General features: G+C 46.8%; 1 protein-coding gene and 1 long non-coding RNA gene across 2 annotated transcripts in view; both read right to left on the bottom strand.

The window, feature by feature from the left end:
- PPA1 (inorganic pyrophosphatase 1) overlaps positions 1–4191 on the bottom strand; it is a 37513-nt gene extending 33322 nt beyond the window's left edge. Inside the window, exons 1-2 of the mRNA XM_059053273.2 lie at positions 3913–4191; positions 1186–1244 (exon numbers count right to left, since the gene is read on the bottom strand). Of these exons, the coding sequence (XP_058909256.1) occupies positions 1186–1244; positions 3913–3976 (123 nt within the window). The 5' untranslated portion in view covers positions 3977–4191. The remainder of the gene's footprint in view (positions 1–1185; positions 1245–3912) is intronic.
- A 6543-nt stretch (positions 4192–10734) lies between these two features.
- On the bottom strand, positions 10735–23039 carry LOC136793552 (uncharacterized). The gene is made up of 3 exons (XR_010838949.1): positions 22720–23039; positions 17615–17714; positions 10735–12066 (listed from the first exon to the last, which is right to left on the bottom strand). It is a non-coding gene; the product is annotated as an uncharacterized lncRNA (long non-coding RNA).
- Positions 23040–23905: the final 866 nt, after the last annotated feature.

Genomic DNA, 23905 nt, shown 5'->3' with positions numbered 1-23905 from the left:
CCAGGGAATCAGATGTAACAAATTAAAAGTTTCTGAATAAATACAGCTTTGGGAATCCCACAGGAGAACACATGCCAATTAGAGGTCCCTCCTGTAACTGTGGCACATAACTGCCCTCAGGCTGTTTGCTCCACTGTCTCCAGCGAGAGCCCAGCTCAGGCAGGCTGCTCAGAAGCAACACTCAGGTTAGATTTTCTGCCAGTGTCCAAGTGTCAGCACAAAACTGTAGCAATCTTTCTGGTAGAAATACATGAATTTACCTATTTCTGATAGTCAAGCACAGAAAGAAAGTAAGACTCAGCACACACAAGGATAAGATTTCATCTTTATTATTCTAGACATGCACTGGAATGTGATACTCATATGTATTATGTATTGACATCTAGCTAAGGAAGATCAATAACCTATGAAGCTTTTATGACTCAAAAAGATTTGTACTCAGTGTGGATCCTTCCTGGTTGAATAAAAAAAATTTTAAGGTATAAAAAAAAGCCAGACATTTGTCCTTGTGTCATTTCCTAAATATAGCACAAAATTCTCTTATTGGGAGGGAGGCTAAAACAAGCAATGGCTTTAAAAAAAAAATAACTATTTGGGCTTCCCTGGTGGCACAGTGGTTGAGAGTCTGCCTGCCAATGCAGGGGACACGGGTTCGTGCCCCAGTCCGGGAAGATTCCACATGCTGCGGAGCGGCTGGGCCCATGAGCCATGGCCGCTGGGCCTGCACATCTGGACAAGAGGCCACAATAGTGAGAGGCCCGCGCGCGTACCACAAAAAAAAAAAAAAAAAAAAAAAAAAAAAAAAAAAAAAAAAAAAAAAAAAACTATTTAAATTTGCACAAACAATGCATGCTCTTTGTAAAAAAAAAAAAAAAAAAAAAGGAAATATAAAAAGGCAAAAATGAAAATAAAAACAAAAAGAGTTTCCAGCAATTCTGGTAATTTTTTTTTTAACCAAGGTAGTTTTAAAACATTTGTTTCTGTTACTCTACTCCTTCTCCAAATTATAGTTGCTTCTTCTAACCAAATAATCTGGATTTAAGACTGTCTCCTTATTTAGTCAATGCACCTTTAACTCACAGCACAATGAGGCATTTTAAGCACTTGTTAAGACATATAAGAAAATCCATATGTGGAACTAACTTATCTGAGCAATGAGACTATGGTCAGAGAAGGATGTCTTACCTTATCTGCATAAATTGGAATATCATGAAATGGAGATATATATTGTCCTTTTTCATTTTCTGCAAAATTAATTAGAAAAAGTTATTGCTTTTATTGGTTAATTATATTTCCAGATGCATGAAGTACACATTTTTTAAGACTTTTTTTTAAAGAGAATTTTTAGGCTTACAGTAAAATTGAGAAGAAGGTACCAAGATTTTCCACATACCCTCTCTCCTCCCATTATCAACACCACTCACCAGATTTTATTCTCACCCCAGAAGAACTGGCTATATACTTCACCTTCCTGACTGCTCCAAGATCAGGTTAGGTTTTCATCCTACATGTTCCTTAGGGGTCTAAAAGGTACTAACCTCTATGGTGAGGGTGAGGACTGCTTTACAAGCCTTTGGATCACAGAGCCTAGCAGTGCCTGGTATACAAAAGGCAATCAAATTGTTTGATTTTATACCGGTTAACAGTTAACAGAGCTAAAGAAATACTTGGGCTCTGGGAGAAGGCCAGGGACCAATTTGCCAAATTATAAACCGTGTTGCTTTAAGTGGTGTTCCAGGGAGACAGAGCCATATTAGATTAGGATTTTTCTTAAGGATAATCTAGCTGTAACAGCACTTTCACAGGTAATTTCTGTATTCTAGAGACCTAACTACCATATCCAAAAGGTAATTTTAAAACTTCCTTACTATTCTTTAGGAAACCTTAAGGGTCAGTCCACATTGCAACCCTTCATGATTAAAAATCAAAGTGGAGGGAATTCCCTGGCAGTCCAGTGGTTAGGACTCTGTGCTCTCACTGTGAAGGGGCCGAGTTCGATTCCTGGTTGGGGAACTAAGATCCTGCACGTCGCATGGCTTGGCAAAAAAAAAAAAAAAAGGACAAAAAAACTCAGAGTGCGGGGCTTCCATGGTGGCACAGTGGTTGAGAATCCGCCTGTCGATGCAGGGGATGCGGGTTCGTGCCCCGGTCTGAGAAGATCCCACATGCCGTGGAGCGGCTAGGCCCATGAGCCACGGCCGCTGAGCCTGCGCGTCCGGAGCCTGTGCTCCGCAACGGGAGAGGCCACAACAGTGAGAGGCCCGCGTACCGCAGAAAAACAAAAACAAAAAAACTCAAAGTGGAATAGGCAAAATTGATCTGTGACCATCCCCAATGGCATACTGGTCCCTTCAGGGTCAATAGTGACTTGCGATCCAACCCACTATCAGTTTTAAAGAGACTGACAAATGTAACATTATAGAGGTAAAAATCTTCTCCTATTAAGGAAGGATATTAAGAAATCTGATTTTTTAAATTAAAATTATATAGTACTCACTACCAATACATAATCTAAGTAAAAACGGTATTTGTTCTGCAAATATAGCTTGAAAACAATTACCCTAATCATCCCCCCCACCTACAAACTAGAGAGTCACCTCTCTAAATCCCTCCTACAGAGAAATTCTGGAGCCAACACCAACCCCAGAAAAACAGTTCAGGGAACTATTTGTCAAAAGTTCCTGCACTGCCCTTGTTGCTAAATTCTGAAATTAAATAAAATGGGTGGAGGAGGTCCCACACGTCACTGGATTTTAAATGGCAATGTAAACTTTAGTTGTGTAACTTTATAGTTCACTTTCCTTTTCCTCTCACACCAGGCTATTTTTTGCTAGGAGCTTTGTCCTTTCAGTATTACCGTTCACCCCCTCCTCCTCTCTCTTTACTGCCCTTCATACACCGGAACTCAGAATTCAAGGCACCTGACTATTTCCTTGGGAACAAAACTGTAAAGAAGTTAAAATAGAAACGCCTCCGTTATCTCTAATTATCTTCAGGGGGCGGGTTATCTCTAATTATCTTCAGGGGGCGGGGGGCGGGGGGTGGGGAGGCGGTAAGAGGATAAAGATAAACCCAAGGTAGCTTTCCCCCATCTACAAGGCTAAAGGTGGTGCACCAAGGAAAGCGGAGCCTGCGGCCTCCTCAGCTCTAAACGCAGACGTAGGGGAGGTACCCCTTAGACGCGATCTGCTGCACAGAGGCCAAAATTTGGCACTTTCTTACTCATGCTTCCCAGATTGACGTCACCTGTTTGACTGGAGGGGGAACAGATTTCTGTTTCACAAGGCGTTTTCCCAGCATCAGTGCTACTGGAAAGCACGCGTCAGGGAGGCAGGAGAGCTACTGGGGCCCCAGAGGGATGGGTCCAGTCCTCCACTGATCGCTCCAGATCTGGGCCTCAGTTTCCCCGTCTGTCGGACGAGGGCCTGTACTTGACCCCGCTACGTGCCCACAGTCTGAGCTATAGTGGAAGAATTAAGGTCTTAGGGAGTCACCACCATCACCTCCTCCCCCTCGCCACTCCGTTCCTCCAAACTGAATAATCCTCTTACGGGGATTAGTTTACACCCAGACACCTTTTCTAGGGTGACTCAGTGGTTTCCTTTTCCCATCAGACACTGCCCGAGCCGGACACCTGCAAAACTAGCCTCTCCCAGGTTCAGGTCCAATCAAGCACGTGAAAGAGGAACGCCGACCCACGCCGTCCTGGCCGCGAGCGGGACGTGTGAAATGAGAGGGCCAGGCCCGCCCAGGCCCCCGGGACCGGCCCGAGGAGCCCAGCTCGAGGGGCCCGGCCGGCGCCCGGGACAAGGTGCCGAGCGCGGGCCGCAGCCGCCGGGGCAGGAGGGGAGGCGAGCCCTAGGAATGAATGGGCGGGCGGGCAGGGAGGGGCCGCGGGCCTCCGACACTCACTGAGGAAGACTCGGTACTCGAGGGTGAAGGGCGCGGCGCGCTCCTCGCTGCTGAAGCCGCTCATGATGCCGGAGACCAGCCGCCGCTGCCGCCGCTGCTACAAAGCCACTAGCCAGCACGCGACGCCGACTGACAAGGAGTAAGCTCTACGCCTGCGCACTGCGATGACTGGACCGGCCCGCAGGGCGGGGAGCAGCCTTTAACGCTGCTGGCGCTCGCGAGCCCACGCCGCGCGCAGGCGCACTCCGTAGAGCCCGCGAGTCCCAGCGCCCCCGCCCCGCCCCCTCGGGCCGCGCCTCCGCGGACCTCCCCTCAGCTCCCAGGCTGGGCCACGTGGCTAGCGGCCGGCTCTGGCTGAGTGATCCGTCTGGGCTGACGGGCTTTGGGTCTCTGACGGAGGTGGGTAACACGTTCATAGCTTCCACCGGCTAAGAATTGACCGTCGACCTTTCGCCTCTCACGCACACTGGGAATTCACCTTTGACTCACACACCCTTCTCCGCAGAGTAATTCCTTATGTCAAAAGACGTTTAGGAGTCAGCTGCTTTACCTGGCAATCCCTGCCAAGCAGTCTTAAAGGTGAGCGGTTTTCTGATCCGTTTAAGCAAAGTTAAGACATATTACTGACACCTGTAATGGCTACCAGCTAGGTAGCAGCTCCACCACTTTCTAGTGTATGACATCGAGCAAATTGCTGTTAACCTCTGTGACTCAGTTTCTCACCTGAGAAATGAGATGTTAATAGTAACAGTTTCGGGCTTCTCTGTGGCACAGTGGTTGAGAGTCCGCCTGCCGATGCAGGGGACACGGGTTGTGCCCCCTGTCCGGGAAGATCCCACACGCCGCGGAGCGGCTGGGCCTGTGAGCCATGGCCGCTGAGCTTGTGCGTCCGGAGCCTGTGCTCCACAAAGGGAGAGGCCACAGCAGTAAGAGGCCTGCGTACCGCAAAAAAAAAATTTTTTTTTAAATAGTAAGGATTTCAAGAGTTGCTGGGATGAAGAACTGAGTTGATACACGTCAAGAGCTGGAGGAAGAACCTGGCTTGTTGTAAGCGCTAGGGAAGTGTAAATTGTTATTCCCACTCTCCCCAGTGGAGGATTCAGTCTGCTCCCCCGGCTTGCCCAACCCTCCCCACATCCCCTAGGACTTAAGATGGAAGCATTGGGAAAGTCTAGGCATGAGCTCAGAGTCCCCTGAGGACATTTCCTCAGGTGCAAGCTCCTTGTATACCACTGTTTCATGGTGTCAGGCCAGACCCCAAAAGCTAAAGTCAGTTGAGGTTGTGGGCAGATATTTGCATCACTTACTTCCCCAGTTGTATGTGGTGGGTTTTTTTTACTGTATATTTCAGAATCCTCAAATTAGGCAATTATTATTCACTAATTTGGTTACAAAATTATTTTGAAGAATGCCTAGTTTCATTTAAAATTTTTGATGGGCTGGTCTTCTTTAAATGATCTTGATTTTCTAGAGCATTAAAGATAATGTGCCTCTATGACATTTTGACTTAAACTCTTTTTTAAAAAAAAATCAATATGTATTATATAAAATGAGGTGCTCCCTGTAGTAAATGAAAACGTAGTAAGATAATTTTCCAGTTAGTGTTCCTCCCTTATCTCCAACCAGACTCCCATTAATCTTCAGAAGGTCATGACTCACTGACCTTTTGAACACTACACCACACATCTTTACTGTAGTTAGAACACGAGGGCAGGAAAAAAAAAAAAAAATAGTAGGGCTTCCCTGGTGGCTCAGTGGTTGAGAGTCCACCTGCCAATGCGGGGGACACAGGTTCATGCCCCGGTCCGGGAAGATCCCACATGCCGCGGAGTGGCTGGGCCCGTGAGCCATGGCCACTGAGCCTGCGCGTCCGGAGCCTGTGCTCCACAACAGTAGAGGCCACAACAGTGAGAGGCCCGCGTACTGAAAAAAAAAATAGTAGAGCAGTAGTTTAGTCAGTAATGCAATGCATTACTGAACACTAAGGGAATCTCTGCAGAGTGAACACTAAGTAGGCTCACGTTCAGAGAGTTTCTTAAAAGGATTCTCTTCCGACTGAACTGTGCCGTCAGTTTTCTGCCTTTAAGCAGATGGAGCTAGTTTTCTTGGAAAACTCCAGAATCTCATCTGTGACTGACTAGTGAACAGACAGAAATGATGCAATCGTGTGCCACACGCACTTTCCCTTTTGCTTCCTGCCAGCTCAGAGCAAGCAAATAAAGTCTTGCTGAACTCTGGACTTGCATGCTAGCTCCTGTATTGAATGTATTCAGAGAGCCAATCAGTACCAACTCCAGTAAAAAACCAAGCCCTGCCTTAAGCTGGGGTAGAAGTCAGTGCTTTGTAACTTTCCCTTGCAGACAAGGTTGGTGAACCCCACAGGCCCTTTGGACCTTGTTCTCTTTCTCATGTCTCCCTGGGGCCTAGCACAGTACCTGGCCTAGAGTAGGTGTTTAATGACTCTTTGCTGGACTAATAGATAGAGGAATTAATGAAAAAGAGGGCAAAAATACCTTCTTAAGTATAACAGTTTGACAGAGGATGAACCCAACTGTTCTCAAATGTTGTCTTTCTTGCTCTGTAACCAAACCAGTGGCCCTTTTCAGTCCACATCCTTTTTACTGTGGTTGACCCTGTTAGGCACTTCCAATTTCCTGACGCACTCTCTCTTCCTTGGCTTGTGACTACATGTCCTCCTGACATCCCTCCTACTTCTCCAGCCACTTATTTCTCATTTTCCCCTTTAGCCTCCTCTGCATCCCTTCATCTTTTTTTTTCTTCTTTTTTTTTGGCCACACCACACTGGTATGTGGGATCTAAGTTCCCCGACCAGGGATCAAACCCGCACCCCCTGCAGTGGAAGCTTGGAGTCCTAACCACTGGACCGCCAAGGAAGTCCCATTCATCACTTCAACTTGATCATCACTGTCTTTCTGGTGTTTGTTTGTTTGTTTGTTTTTGTGGTACGTGGGCCTCTCACTGTTGTGGCCTCTCCCGTTGCGGAGCACAGGCTCCAGACGCGCAGGCTCAGTGACCATGGCTCACGGGCCCAGCCACTCCGCGGCATGTGGGATCTTCCCGGACCGGGGCACGAACCCGCATCCCTTGCATCGACAGGAGGATTCTCAACCACTGCGCCACCAGGGAAGCCCCATCACTGTCTTTCTAACGTCTCATGTTCTCTCTCTCTAGAGATACCCTCTCCCTAGGTTACCTTATGTATATATTTGGTGTCAACTACCACCTCTAGGTCCTATAACAGGAAAACTTTCAAATGTGTAACTGTGTTTTATTTAACACTTGTGACTATTGTCTGTGCTAGGTGGTAGGGATGTAGTACTTCGAAAGACATGGTTTGGGCCCTCACAGAACTTATAGTTTGAAGGAAAGACAGTCTTCAGCAAATACGTCCAAAAAGTTTGGATAAGTAGAGGGAGTTCCCTCAAATACGTCCAAAAAGTTTGGATAAGTAGAGGGAGTTCCCTGGTGGCCTAGTGGTTGGGATTCCAGGCTTTCACTGCCATGGCCTGGGTTCAATCCCTGGTCGAGGAACTGAGATCCCACAAGCTGTGGGGTGCTGCCCCCAAAATGGTTTGGATACGTAGAGTGATAAAGGAAGTACAAGGCATTGCCTTGTGGGAACAGAGAACCTCTCCAAGGAAGTGACCCTTAATCTGTGACTTGAAAGATGACAAGGGGTTAATAAAGCAAAAGGGACAAGGTAGAAGCCAGAAAGAGATTATGAAGAGATGTGGTTAGAGTTAAATGGTGGAGGGCCTTGGAAGGCATGACATGGGGGTTGAACTTTTTCCAAAAGAGAAATGAAAAACCTAGAAGGGGTTTTTAGCAGGAAAGTGACATGTCAGAATTGCTTTTACAAGTGGCTCTGTTAGCAGCTTGAAGCCTGGATTGAATTTTAGCAAGAACAGAGGCAGGGAGAACAATGAGAAGGCTGCTGCAGTGGCCCAGGTAAAAGATGATGGTGGTGCCCTGGACTTGGGTGGCAAAAGAGATGAGTGATTACAGAGCTATGTTCAAGGTAGAATCAATGGAATTGATCATTGGTTGGACAGAGTGGAAGATGAGGAAGATGGATTTGAGGATGACTTCTAGGTTTCTGGCTACGACAACTGGTTGAATGGTGTGTCATTTACTGAGATAGTTTGGTTAGGATGGAGGGTAAGCAAAATGATGGCTTTAGTTTTGAATATTATAGCAAACACTGCTAGTTGCCTGCCCAGTAACCATATTACCTCCTCCTTTCTAAGAGAATCCTAAATTTGTTCAGGAATCTACTCCTCTATACATACCTTTGCTTCAGGGCAGCCAGCCCCTCCACTGTCTTCAAGGAATGCATTTCATTTTATTATTCTTTTTATTGAAATATAGTTGATTTACAATGTTGTATTAGTTTCAGGTGTACAGCAAAGTGATTCGGTTATACATATATATCTGTCTATTCTTTTTCAGCTTCTTTCGCCTTATAGATTATTACAAAATATTGAGTATAGTTCCTCGTGCTATACAGTAAGTCCTTGCTGGTTATCTATTTTATATATAGTAGTGTGTATATGTTAATCCCAAACTCCTAATTTATCCCTCCACCCTCCCCCTGCAAAGGAATGCATTTTAAATAAGCTAAAACAATCATGGTTGTCAGTATTTGTTTCAGGCATGCAAATGTGATACAATTCTGTCCAGTGGGATGAAGGGAAGGCTGCCCAGTGTTTCCAGAAAAGGTTTTATCTTAAAAGGAGAGTATACTCCTGAATGCTTGTTGTTTGAAGCCACAGAAATTTTAGAGGTTGTTATAGCAGCATAATCTAGCCAAAGCTCGGCTAACACAAATAAGTGAAACTGCTGCAGCCCGCTTATGAGGCACTAACCACCAAGAGAGTTTGCCTGAGAGAGAACCAAGCTGACATGCAGAGATTAGCAAAGCAAATGATGGAAAGAACTTGAATTCTTAAGATATCTTTGAGCTATTGGCTTAACCGAGCCTGGAGTTACTTTTCCTCTGAATCTCTTATTGCATTAGATAACAAATTTCATAGAGTTTAAAGCAGTTAAATTGGGTATTTCTGTTACTTGAAGTCAAAATATCTTGGCTAAAATAGACTAATAGCCTGAAAAAGGAATGAAATCCTAACACATGCTACAGCAGAGAGGAAGACAGAGGGCAGTGGGGAGTGATTATTCCTCAAACAGAGAGTGATTTAACACCCCCACTGGCTATGTGACAGATAAGCTAATTTGCCCAAATCACCAAGCTTGGGTTTTTCCACCCACATTCATTTGGTTGCTTACACATGACAACAGCAGCATTTGTTGGTTATGGGATTCAAAGGCCTGGGCATTGCAGTTACTAAGAGAACACAAACAACTCAAGGTGGGACCTGACAGCCAGTTCAGCAGCTTTCACCTCATCAGTGACCACAAGGCAGAGGAGTCCAAAGGATGATTTCTTTCAGCCCATGGCTGCCATGAAGGCTTGATGTGGTATTGGATCAGACTAAATGCACATCGTTTACTTAAACTGCTGGTATTCCTTCCATCTCAGATCTGTGGAAGCCACTGAATGTGATGGAACTGTGGTCTTATGGCTAAAACAGCAGTCTGGAGCCTGTGGCTGGCTGGTTTTATTTTTAGGATTAAAGGGGATCCCCATCAAGCCTCTTTCTTTTATTCTGAACCTCAGTTTCCCAAATATAGGAAGGAGAATTCACAGCACCTTGAGGGAGTGGCAAAAATCTGGGCTTCCTGGTCAGACACGCCAAGATTTGAGTCAGCTTCAGCACCATCTAGTTATATGACCTTCGGTAAGTTACTTAACTCTTTGAGACTTGGTTTTTCCATCTATAATATGGGAATAATAAGAAATACCTGTTTATGTAATTACTTCATTCATTCAACAGACATTTATTGGGTGTCTCCTACGTATGAGGCAGTGCCCTAGATCTGAGTCCACAAAAGTGAGTGAAATAGACATAGCTCCTGTTCTCATGGAGCTTATGCTCTGTTGTGAGAAATAAATAACAGACACAAAGCACTTAGTACTGTTCCTGGCTTTTTTTTTGTTTGTTTGTTTTGTTTTTTTTTTTTTTGCGGTATGCGGGCCTCTCACTGTTGTGGCCTCTCCCGTTGCGGAGCACAGGCTCCGGACGCACAGGCTCAGCGGCCATGGCTCACGGGCTTAGTTGCTCCACAGCATGTGGGATCTTCCCGGACCAGGGCACGAACCCGTGTCTCCTGCATCGGCAGGCGGATTCTCAACCACTGCGCCACCAGGGAAGCCCCTGTGCCTGGCTTTTAACAAGCACTCAGTAAATGTTTTGAGTTGACCAGAAATGTGATTATTGAAATTCAGTACCATTTTGATGTGCATGACCTCCTTTCTCATGCTCCCTCTCCTATCTCAGGGCCTTTGCACATGATATTCTCTGTCTGGGTTGTTCTTTCCTCAGCTATTCACATGCTCCCTCTCTCACTTCATTCATACCTATATTCAAATCTCGCCTCCTCAGAGAGGCCATTCCTAATCACTTATTAAAATAGCCCTCCACCCCTACCACATTCTATCCACAGGATCCTTTGAAAGGATCTATCTTGCTTTAAACCCATTCTTGATGGATTTAAAAATCCTCTGTTCGTGATAAATTCCTCTTAGATTCAGGGCAAATTTTTGTACTGAAGTCTCTACAATGTAATCATATCATATAATTACATTTCAATATAATCATATTTCAAAAGATAGGTTACAAAACACTTTAAATAAAATGAGAATGACCAATAAGCATATGAAAAGATGCCTGGCATCCCTAGTCATCAGGAAAGTTTTTTATTTTTTTAAATTTTTATTTATTTTTGGCTGCATTGGGTCTTCATTGCTACGCGCGGGCTTTTCTCTAGTTGCAGCGAGCAGGGGCTACTCTTCATTGCGGTTGCTCGGGCTTCTCATTGTAGTGGCTTCTCTTGTTGCGGAGCAGAGGCTCTAGGCATGGGCTTCAGTAGTTGTGGCGCATGGGCTCAGTAGTTGTGGCTCGTGGGTTCTAGAGTACAGGCTCAGTAGCTGTGGCTCACGGGCTTAGCTGCTCTGCGGCATGTGGGATCTTCCTGGACCAGGGCTCAAACCCATGTCCCCTGCATTGGCAGGTGGATTCTTAACCACTGCACCACCAGGGAAGTCCCAGGAAAGTTTTTCAAACACTGATTCTATTAAGTGTTGGCAAGAACAGCTAGAATTCTCATACACTGCTGATGGGAATGCAAAATGGCACAGCAACTTTGGAAAACAGTTCGGCAGTTTCTTGCATAGTTAAACTATACACTTATAACCCAGCCAACCCACTCCTAGGTATTTACTCAAGAGAACTGAAAACATATATACATATAAAGACATATATGAATGTTCATAGCAGCATTATTCATAATTCATAAATTCATAAAAACTGGTAACAACCTAAATGTCTATCAACTGATGAATGGACAAATAAAATATCATATAGCCATACAATGGAATACTACTCAGCAATAAAAAGGAACAAACTACTGATTCATGCTGCAACATGGATGAAACTCAAAAGCATTATTCTGAGTGAAAGAAGCCAGACTCAAAAAGCTACACACCATATTGTTCCAAGTATATGACCTTCCAAAATTAGATGAGTAGTTATCTGGGGCAGGGAGGAGGGGAGAGGGTTGACTACAAATTGGCACAAGGGAATTTTGCGGGGGATGCTGGAAGTATCTTGATTGTAGTGGTGATTACACAACTGTATACAATAGCTAAAACTCATCAAAACGTACAAATAAGATGGGTGAATTTTATTGTATGCAAATTATGCCTTAATAAAGCTGTTATAAAATTTTAAAACATATATATGCATAGAAAATGATTCCGTACTTATCTCTTGTGGTGGGATTTGGGTGCTTTTTATTTTCTTCTCTTTCCTTATCTAAATTTTGTAAAATTTCCACAATGGAGTATTTGTGTAGAGAGAGAAAAACACCAACAATAAAATGCCAGAAACATAAATAATTGGCTTGTTCAACAAGAAGTCTGTTGCTGATTCCACATTGTTTGCTTGCAGTGAAGCCCATTTGGGTCACCTCCTTCTCATCTATTTTTCCTCAGTGGCACTTCTGAGGGGTGAGCTGAGGAAACGGATGCAAAAAGGTACAGAGCTTAATAGCAATGCTTTGTCCATCCAGCTCTCAGTTTGGCTGTCACCTGGAGTTTTGGACGAATACACAGTAGACTAATGATAGGGGGGCTCTCATCCTAGTTGCCAACTCTGCCCTCCATTCCAACCTAAGTCAACTCATGTGTCCTCCAGGCCCCAAGAGAAAGTCCTCGGCAGAGGGCTGGGCAGATTGCGGTTTTCGGGGTCCAGGCCGGGCATCTGCCTCCAGCTCATGTTGGTCTGTTGAGTGCTGCATGGTGTTGGTCAAGTCAAGAGGCCATTCCTCAGTGGAGACCCGTGATTAGAATGATCGCTCATGCTGCAAATGGCAGGACAGGACACGGAGTCCCTTCAAGAGCTTCGCTGGGTTGGGGATGCTCAGGGTCATCAGGCCTCTGGCCATTTTCCCCTATCACACATCCAATTCATTTCCAAACTTGCTGCCTATGAAAGGGCAGTCAGTCACCTTAGACAACCCAACCAGCTTGTAGGCAAAGGATGGCACATGGGGTGAAGTCCATATTGCTTGCCCTTGTGTGCCTTGGGGTAACTGGACAAGGCCCCTGACAGGGCCCTGGTGTTTGTTGGGTCACAGGATTCCAGCCAGGATAATAAACCTACACTTATAAAAATACCTTCATAAAATATGACCTCATGGAGGGAACATACAATTTTCTAGCTACTCTAGTCAAGAAGTAAAGCCCAACAGAAGCTCAGAGCAGATGGGGTGGGCACAGGGGAATGAGACAAATCATAGCTTTCCTTGAGCCTCTGCTTCATCACCCATAAATGCCAAGATGGGAAAGATCCTGGGTCCCAACCTGTGGCATCTGTCCTCAGGGCTCACACACACCCTATTTTCAGGAGCTACTTCCAATATCTTAAAACTCCACACATTATTCAAAATAGTCAAAATGAGGAAGCAACCCAAATGTCCATCGATGGATGAGTGGATAAGGACTGGCATATACATATAATGGAATATTACCCAGCCTTTGAAATGAAGGAAATTAGGTACCTACTACAATATGGATGAACCTTGAAGACATTACGCTAAGTGAAATAAGCCGATCACAAAAGAACAAATCCTGTATGATTTCACCTGCATGAGGTACCTAGAGTAATCAAATTCACTGAGACAGAAAGTAGAATGGTGGTTACCAGGGGCAGGGAGGAATGGGGAGTTATTGTTTAATGGGTACAGAATTGTAGTTTGGGATGTTAAAAAAATTCTGGAAACGGATAGTGATGATGGTTACACAGCAATGCAAAGGCACTTAATGCCACTGAACTGTACACTTAAAAATGGTTACATGGTAACTTTTATGCTGTATATATTTTGCCACATACACAAAACACCAGACATTCCACAGGTACCCACAAGGCCTCACCCCTCCTGAAAGCATCAAGTCATGCGTGATTCAAATCAAATCTGAACCAGCAGGCATAGCCTTTGACAGATTTTTTTAAAGAAATAAAAATAACAGCAAATATATGAATTATGGCCTAGTGCAGGGGTTTTTTTGTTTTTTGTTTTGGCAGGCCTAATCTTTCAAAGCATGGCATCTTTGTGGGGAAGTAAAACAAAGGGGCCTTAATAGAAGTTTGGCTTGGGTGAGTGCCCTGGTCTCCCCGCAGCTGTAAAGGCTGTGATTTTGTGGTTGGGGAGACCATGCTAAGGGAGAAACACACACCAGAGGAGAGACCAGACAGTGTCTCCCAACAGATTCCCCCCTGCCACAGGGACAAGCACTTGGGTTTAAGAGGGCCCTTTCTCTGGTCTATTTTTAGAGGCTGGAGTCAGAGTTCTTTACAGCAAGCAGCCAGGAATCCTCTGGCCCATGTGACACAGAACACTGATACAGCACCAGAAATGGGGCCCACACATACACTACCTAATGAGGGACAGGATGGCACACCCTTTCCTCATCTATCACTCCCAGACACCTTAACCAGGGTGGGGTCATGATGGATCTTGGCAGCCTGCTCAATACTTAGATCATAGATAGCATACACAGAACAGGTCAGGCCAGATATTACAAGAGTAAATACAATAGACTCTCATTTCCCAGACCAAGAGCTTGAGGGTGGGGATTCTGGTTCTGTGAGCATTCTGGTTCACCATCAGGCAAAAAGTCTTTGTGGGAATTTCCAGCTCTCCTCCCCAATCTACCTTCCTTGGAAGGAAGGAAGGGGCCTGGGAAGAAACCAGAAGACAAATTCTAACCCAAACCCTGCCGCTCTGTGGCTCGTGACCTTGGTCCCTTTGAGCCTCAGTTACTTTGTAAAACAGCAACATCTCCTTCAGCCTCATTTGTATGGATCAAATGAGACAGTGTCTGGCGACATGCTTGGAGAACACACTGTACAGTGGCTTAGGAATTTTCTTCTGCCCCTACATCTAGTACTTAGAATGGAGTAAACAGGGTTAAGTCTTAAGTCATCGTGTGTCGATTAAGGAGACTCCTGGAGCCTCAGAGTCACATTCTCTGCCCTGGAAATGTTTCTTTTTTATTCACTAAAATTCTGGGGGCAGTGTGTTTTCTATAGAGACGAGGGGGAAATATCCAGTTAACTGCAGATTACTGAAGCCGTGCAAGGATCACAAGGTGATCCCAATTCCTCCCACCTCCTGGAGAGAAGCCTCTCTCTTCAAGGTGATGCAGATATGCTGGGTGAGAGCCAGAGTAAACAAGGGATGGTCCCCATCCCTTTTTAGGGCACACAAGTTATCCATGCCAGGGAGAGGTTTAGTGTTTGTCATCCCAGAGGCCCCAGAGGACACCATAGCTTTGGTTGGCCAACTTCTTCCCTGCAATCCCCTGGAGGGAGCAGGGGAAAAGGCCTTGGGGAAGGCTTATACTTGCAGCTCCAGTGAGCAGATGTGTTTCAGAAGGCTGAAAGTGGGTGCTATGCCCTCCTTTCCTCCTGTCCATGAATAAATAAACTGATGCCTCTTGTGGCGTTGCAGCTGCCTGTCACACTGTGAGCTCTCACCTGGGCCGCTGTGATGGTGGTGGGCCCTATGAGGAGAGGAGGGAGGACAGAGACCCACCCTTCTCTGGGCTCAGACCCAGAGTGCCTGAAACTGATGCAGGCTCCCCAGGGCTAGTTCCACAGCTGCTCAGGCATGACGTCCTTGTAAATGGTACTTTGGGGAGAAGAGAATGGCCCTGGACACTTCCTGGAACAAACAAGACAAACCTACACAGAACACACTATGTTCTCCTGGGAAGGGATCAGGGGAGTGGCTTCAATCATGCATACAGGACACGGGGAAGTGGACACCAAGCATCCGATGGACAGGCCAGCCTTGCTTTTCGCTTCTTCCCAGCTGCCTAATTAGGATTTACACTTTTCACTGTGTTCACCTTTCCGGGGCTCCTTCTGGAGACAGCTGGAGATGGTCAAAACCATCAGTCACTGGAGGCACACAGACTCCTTTAGGGTTTCCAGCTGAGACTGGGATAGCCTCATCTCTTCTAGCCTCAGTTTCACGTCTTTAGAAGGGATTAAAAATCCCTATTCTGAAAGCGTTTTGAGAATTCAGTGAGATGATGTCGGTGGCTTCTACCATACAGAAGGGTTTTGGGGGAACAAGGCTCCTCTCCCCTTACCCTCCTTTGCCTCTGTCTAAGGGGGGAAGTGGCAGAGAAGATTCCACTAGCAACTAACTGCTCACTGCCTTGTATTTGAGAGGGAGGCACATGGCACCCTCTCCTAACACCACACCAGGCCGCTAGCATGCCTGGGTGTCCAGCCGGAGCCCTTGGGCTCAGGGGCCGGCCCTCCATGTCCCACTCAAACGTCCCAGGCTGGTATGGTGAGGGGCGTATGGGAAAAGCTGGGACCCTCAGCGGCCAAGCCAGGGGGGGCCACAAAGCCACTGTGCAGTGGGAGGAGGCCGGGCCTGGGGGACCCGCTGCTCGGGCCCGACTCGGAGGCTAGGCCCGAGTCGCTGGGCTGCACCTCCACGAAGACCCGTGTGCACAGGAGCCCTCCGGGACGCCTCCCGGTTGTGTTGCTCCACTGTGCCATATAAACCTGCAGCTGTAAACCCTCACTGTGCATTAGAATCTCCTGAAGCATTTTAAAAAATACCTGTGCCCAGTTCTCCTGGTCGAAGATGCCAATCTAATTAGTCTAAGAAAGTCATGGGGCAGTTTAGGAGCTGAACCTAGACTAGAACACAGGCCTAGAGCTGACTCCCAGCCATGTTTTGCTCTTTCTACTTCAGCAAACTGTGTCCTGCTCTCCCGACTCCCCACCCTTTCCCCGGCCTGACAACACTTTCTACTTTTCCCACAGCCAGTCTCAAGCCTTGTTTTCTCAACCTACCTGACTCTGGCCTACTGGTCTCATAGAAGCACATACTTAAGGAATTGCCAGAGAACAAGTAATTCTTAAAGCACATAGTACTGGCTGTAAGTGCAATAACACTTAATGGATGGAGGGGAATCCTGGGGCAGACCAGGAAGGCTTCCTGGAGGAGACAGGAACTTGAAGAATACTCCAAACGCTACTGGGAGACACTGCACACTCACCCATTGTTAACGATGACAACAAAATGAAGCTCGGTGAAGGAGGACTTCCCCTACCATCAGTGGCCTTGCAGACAGGAACCCAGTTCTATCTCCCCAGCTGCCTACTTCACTGGGTCACAAAAGACTGGGTTTGATGAGGGCCAACGTGGAGAGAGGATGAAGACACTAGATTCTAGAAAGGATGGAGCCAGTAGGTGCCCATGTTGGGAAGAGGACAAGGAGGAGGGTGTGGGTGTAAGGAAGAAATAGAATAATATTAACAGCTGACATTTGGTCTCTATGCCAGGTGGTGTGTATCAGCTTTACAAACAGAAGTTCACTGAAGCCCCCCAGCCACCCTGTAGGATAGTTACCATTTTACAGATGAGAAAACTGAGACTCAGAGCAGTTAAGTGACTTAACCAAGGTCATGCAGCTAGGCAGCCCTCCAGCTTACCTGCCTGCCTCCCTTGCCCTGGGGAAAGTGCCTGGAGTGAACCCTTATTGAAAGAGCTCACTGAGAGGGAAGATGGAGAGGAGGACCTACTGCAGTTGGGTCAGATGTGTTGCCTGCAAAGAAAGCCTCCTTGGTCCCTGGCTCCATTCCATTAGCAGACCCATGCTTATCAGAGAATCTGATGGAATCTGATGTGGAAAGACCAGAAGTAGCTGGACACGGTGGAGATGGGGAATCAGGGACCAGCAAGGAGGCCTGCTGCTCAGGAAACAAGGACTTCCCCCAAGCTCCTCTTAGGGCCCAGGAATCCCTCTTAAACCTCCTCAGGAGCTGCCTCCGGGCCTTCCAGAAGGAGGTGGCAGTGTCCTCTGCAGTCCCCCAAGTCTAGAAGGCAGCCAGCCCCACAGCCATTCCCTCTGTGGCTCAGGATTCAGCCCCACCGACCACAGAGCAGCCCCGGCCTCCTGGCAGGCCCAGCAGTGGAGATAGCAGCTTGTCCTAGTGCCAGGCCCAGGATAACCAGACAGGAACCTTCTCACCTTTCCACGGCAATGGCCACCAGTGTGAAAACAGAAGCTGACACGGACATGCCCTGCACCAAGCCGCTCATCTTGCATGTGGCGTTGTCGAAGGGCCACCCTGCAATGACAGAAGCCACCAGAGTGAGAGATGCCTCATTCGCAGAGAGCCAGAGACCTCCAGCCATCGGGGCCGGTCCCCTCTGGCTTGCATCTTTCCTCCATGTCCTGCCAGGTCGTCATCCTGCCTCTGCTTACACACTTCCAGGAGAGAGGAACTGAGCAGCCAGTACCACCGTGGACAGTCCTATTAAAGACAGTCTATACTGACCAGTGATTTCTCTCCATGAACTTTAGATCCATCCAGCCCTGCCTGGCTCTCTGCTCCCATAGCCCTGTTCCAGGTTCTAAGCCAGTGGTCCTCAACACTGGCTGCTCACTAGAATCAACGGAGAACTTGGAAAAGGACCAGTGCCCAGGCTCACACCAGACAACCATATTTTCCAAATCTACCCAGGAGATTTGAGTGGCAGCCAAAGTTGAGAACTACTGGGACAGATCAATCCTGACTGTCAGGTAGGGGGAGGTATAAGCAGCTCTAGCCCCTCCTACCTGATGTCCTCACTCTGATCCCCAAGCTTCTGCTTTCTCATGAGACCTGGGTCCCACCTGCTCTCAGGACTAGTAGCCAGGTCCACATCTTGGCTACCTGAGGCCGTGTGTTGGTAACTGCCTAGTGTTTCTGCCCCTCTAGGTCTGGGGGCAGTGCGGGGGGCCCCACCTTGTTCTTGTCTGTTGTGCCTGCAGACAGGAGTCATCTTCCAAGGCTGGGGTCTTCTTCCACCAACGGCCTCCCCCATGTTGATTTTCTGCCTGCGCACTTACTGGATGCCAGGCACTGGCTCACTCAATCCTCACAGCAGGCCCATTATTCTCTCCTTTTTACAGATGTGAAACTGAGGGGGAGACTAATTGATTTACAGTCTCTTTGTCCCTAAATCACTATGGATTAGTGGTGAGAGTTTGGTCTGGGTGCCAGGGAGTTTAAATGTCGTGGAAAGTCAATATCGCTGTAGAGAGCAGACTGATAATACATATGAAAAAAATGTTCAAACCTCATTCATAATTTTTAAAATGCAAATGGTATTTGCTGTGGAGAAATAGGAGCTCTCAGACATCAGTGGTGGGAATGAAAACCAATACAGTCCTTCTGGAGGGGAACTAGGCGATGCCTAACCTCTGCACTTATCTTTTGATCTGAGAATCTCACTCTATCCTGAATATACACCTCTGATGACACAAAATACATACGCACAGAGTTATTCATTGTAGCATTGTTGTAATTGCAAAATATCGGAAACAATCTAAATGCCCATATAAAGAAGTTGTTGAATAAACTATGGTACATCTACACAGAAGAGTATTATACAGCTGTAAAAAAGAATAAGGAAGACATCTATGAACTGATATGAAGAGGTTTTCAAAATATACTGCTAAATGCAAAAAGCACAGTGCAAAGAGTATCTATAGTATATTACCCTTCATGTAAGAAAGAAGGGGATATAGGAAAATATACACTTATCTGCTTATTTGTACAAAGGAAGTATAGGAAGGTAAATCAGAAAATAATGAGATTGGCTACCTATACAGGGAGGCGGTAAGAATAAGGAAGAATGGGGTAGTAGAGATGACAGAGGAGTGACCCTTCTCTGAGTATATCTTTTTGTACGTATCTGACTCTTTAGAATTATGGCAATGTTTCACATCTTCAAAAAATAAGTTAACATCAGGATGTGGGGGAAACCCAAAGTGGGACACAAACAATAACAAATGAACCTAAATGCATTACAAATGAATAAAATAACCACACTGAAGGGGAATGGGGAAGCAAGAAACTAACCTCAGTAACTTTGGAAAACAGTATTTTGACCGTATACTATAAGATTACAAAAAGAACTATACACATACACTATACTCTCATTAATAAATGTGTTTCTCATAAGGGTATGGGTTAGCAATACTGAATCTACCTTATGTGTATACCAAGATTGAACAAATAAGTAAATATATTGTGGATAAATAGAGTTAGATTTCTCACTGTTAGAGAAAGAAGTTACAGATGAGGAAAAGAGGAAAGTTAAAATGATCCTGTAATATTAGATTGGAATCAGAGGCATAATAGTTTTCAATACACATACAGATGGATAGACATAGAAATAAAGATGCACATGTTAAGTATGTGTGTGTTAGCACCATATATTTCCTAGCTCTGTCCCTCGAGAGGGCCTAGAAGCAATGAAACCCCAGTGCCAACGATCACATCTAGTGCCAAGGTCTTGGTTTCTAAATGCCATTCTCCAATATAAGGAACCAGACCTTTTTAGAGAAATTGTTGATTGATTCCAGGGCTGGAGCAGGGAATATACAAGGTGAGCCTGGAACACTTTATGGTGCCAGAAAGTAAGGAGATACTAAAAAAAATCCATGGTGGCATGTTGAAAGGACACGGGAGCCAAATTGAAAGAGCTCCCAACAGTCAAAACTGGGGGTAATTTAAGCAACAAAATAATGGTAAAACTGGGTTATAACCCATAGAGTAAAATAAATGTAGGAGGAATGATGTTAAGTAGAAGATCAACACTGAGGAAATATAACAGTATAATAACTGTTGCAGGCAGGAACCATCCAATGGATGCTTTTAGTGAGTAAAAGTATTGTGAGAAGCAAGGCATTTGCATAGTCTCAAAGTATCTCCCTATGAGATACTTATTCATTATAAAGGGGAAAATGGTAGCTTTATAATGGAAAAATCTGGCAGACACCCCATTAACCAAGTGCTCAACATTAACACCACCATTAATACATATTGATAGTGTGTGGCTTATCAATATGTCTTCTGTAGTAGTCTCATCAAATATGCATAAAGTAAATCTAATTGTAAGAAAACATAAGGCAGACCTAAGTTTCTGGGGTTTCCGTGGAATAACTGATCAGTATTCTTCAAACATGTCAAGGTCAGGAAAGTCCAGAACCAAGGAACAGTCACAGGTTGGAGAAAACAAACAAAAAAAGATACAGTGTATGGCCCTCGGTTGGATCCTGGACTAGAAAAGGACTCCAGGGGACTCCTTTGCGGGGAAAGGAGTGAAATTCAAATAAAGTATGCAGATTAGTTAATAGTATTATATCAATGCTAATTTCCAGGTTTCAATCATTATACTATGGTTATTTAGGATATTAACATTAAGGGCAGTTAGAATGGGCATCATCAGAAAATCTAACAAACAACAAATGCTGGAGAGGGTTTGGAGAAAAGGGAAGCCTCTTGCACTATTGGTGGGAATGTAAATTGATACAGCCACTATGGAGAACAGTATGGTGGTTCCTTAAAAAACTAAAAATAGAACTACCATATGACCCAGCAATCCCACTACTGGGCATATACCCAGAGAAAGCCATAATTCAAAATGACACATGCACCCCAGGGCTTCCCTTGTGGAGCAGTAGTTAAGAATCCACCTGCTAATGCAGGGGACACGGGTTTGAGCCCTGGTTCGGGAGATCCCACATGTCGCGGAGTAACTAAGCCCGTGCTCCACAACTACTGAGCCTGTCCTCTAGAGCCTGCGAGCCACAACTACTGAGCCTGCCCTCTAGAGCCCACGAGCCACAACTACTGAAGTCTTCGTGCCTAGAGCCCATGCTCCTCAACAAGAGAAGCCACTGCAATGAGAAGCCCGCGCACCACAATGAAGAGTAGCCCCTGCTCGCCACAACTAGAGAAAGCCGGGGCGAAGCAACGAAGACCCAACACAGCCAAAAATTAATTAATTAATTAATTATTTTTAAAAATACACATGCACCCCAATGTTCATTGCAGCACTATTTACAATAGCCAGGTCCTGGAAGCAACCTAAGTGTCCATCAACAGAGGAATGGATAAAGAAGATGTAGTACATTTATACAATGGAATATTACTCAGCCATAAAAAGGAATGAAACTGAGTCATTTGTACAAATGTGGATGGACCTAGAGACTGTTATACAGAGTGAAGTAAGTCAGAAAGAGAAAAAAAATATCGTATATTAGTGCATATATGTGGAATCTAGAAAAATGGTACAGATGAACCGGTTTGCAGGGCAGAAATAGAGACAGAGATGTAGAGAACAAATGTATGGATACCAAGGCAGAAGAGGGAATGGAAGGAATTGGGAGATTAGGACTGACACATATACACTATTGATACTATGAGGCCTGTGTTTCTGTAGGTTCCAGGACCCAGAAAGTGGAGCCAGGGCTGCCAGCTTCCCCTCGGCTGTACTGGCTGTGCCTGGTGGGATCTTTAATCACAGCTGAATCCCAGGTTCTTTCAGGCTGCTGAACAGAAACGGCATCCTTCTTCTCAAAACACATAGGCAAACATATGCATGCATGCACACACGTGCAGAGGTGCACACACATACAGGCACACGCACGCATGCACACACCAGTTAACAGTGATATGTTGAGGTCACTAGTGGGTTAAGGTGGTGTCTGCCGGTCCTTTTCACGTGTAAATTTTAAAAATTGTTTAAATTGACAACACATTCACATAGTTCAATGGTCAAATGGGACCATTATGCCTGGGATCCCTATCCCTTACAGTCCTGGAGGTCAGGTCCATAGTTCCCTCTCCTTTCTCCCAGGGAGGGAAATTCTGCATTGAGGAGATCTTGTGTAGAATTCCACCTCTGTGACTTTGCCTGCTGGAAGGGATGGCAATTACTCTAAAGCTAATAGGTAAGCTGTCCTCAGCTGGTTTCAAAGGATGCCCTGCCCAGGCAGGAGGGAGCATCCTATTGCACACAGGGACAGAGGCTTCCAGGTCTCTTCCCCCCTCCCTCTCTCTCTGTTTCTCACACATACATATTCATTCACACACACTACAGAGCACTCTAGGTCTTTCTCTCTCTCCCTCTCTCAGTGTGTGTCTGTGTGTCACACACACACATACACACAGTGTCACAGTGTCGGACTCTGGACAGCCCCTGATCAGACCCCCAGTCCCTTTCCTCTCTCTCGGCTCACTGCTCCTTAGTCGGTACCCACCCACCCGCAGCCCCAGCCCCAGCCCCGGGGTCACTCACCCTCCACGCTGCCCACTCCGGCCCGCTCTGGGACAGGCACCGACGGAGGGAGGCAGCGGGCCCGGCCCCTGTGAGCCGTCAGGGGACCGCGGGTCTCCGGCGCTGGGCTGCTGGCGCGCGCCCCAGCCTCTGCGCTTGGCGGTTCTGGTCTAGGGCCCGGCGGAAGCGGGTGGAGGGGCGTGCGCTCGCGGGCCCAGCCCTGCGCGGGGTCTCACTCCCCTTGCCGCCCGGAGGCGGCCGGGCAGCGGCCGGGGCTGAAGGCTCCCGAGCGGCGCAGCTACCCTCCCGGCTCTGCTGCCCGCTGCCGGCGGGCCTCGCGCCGCGCCGTCGCCATGGCGCCCGGCACACATTGGCCTGCGCAGCGCCCCCTGCCCGCAGCATCCGTCCGAGCCTGGGCGCCCCGGGTCGCCTCCCAGATGTGACTCCCTCCGCAGACACGGAGCACCCCCTCAAAGTAGAGGACAGCCCAACTGACCACTGCAGGGCTGGCCGCGACATCCGATAACTCTGTGTCCCTCTCCTCGTGACTCCCAAACCCAGCGCCACTCCTCGTCCTCGTCTCACCCCAACCTGACCCCCGGCCACCCAGCCCGGTGTCCAGGACCCTGAGGCCCTCCTGAGAAGGGCATGGAGGCAGCTGTGATACACAGGAGGGCAAGGAGAGCAGGGACAATGTGTCAGTAGATGACCACTGACTCTGGAATTAACTGGCCAGGTGCTCACCAGATGTCTACCCTTGGGCAAGTGTCTTACCTGCACCTGAGCCTCAGTTTCTGCATTTGTGAAATGGCTTCGAGGGAAGTAAATGAGATGACGTCAAAGTTTCTGCCCAGCATGTAGTAGATGCCCAACAAATGGTCCGTTGAGCTGGGTAGGAGGCCATCTCCCTCTCACCATTCCAGCCCCTGTCAGACACCACCATAGACTTTTGTCATATGAATGATGATCCGAGGTTCCAGGCAGATGGAAGAGAGTGAATGTCCCATTCTTCCCGTTATTGGGGATTAAGGGTTTATTCTGGGGGGACTCTGGGGAAACGGTTCCCACCAGGCTTCTTCCTAGTCTCCCTTCTCCCTCTAGTCTGTCCTCTGCCCCAAATGGCTGGCAGAGTCTCAGGACTGGAAGGGCCTTAGAGGTCACTGAGTGTAACCCTGACCTGGGCAGGTGTCCCCATCCTAATGCCCAG

This window comes from Kogia breviceps, chromosome 2 (assembly GCF_026419965.1).
Source record: "Kogia breviceps isolate mKogBre1 chromosome 2, mKogBre1 haplotype 1, whole genome shotgun sequence".
NCBI lineage: Eukaryota > Metazoa > Chordata > Mammalia > Artiodactyla > Physeteridae > Kogia > Kogia breviceps.
Note: the sequence above shows the minus strand (reverse complement) of the source record. Positions and strands in the feature narration are given on the sequence as shown.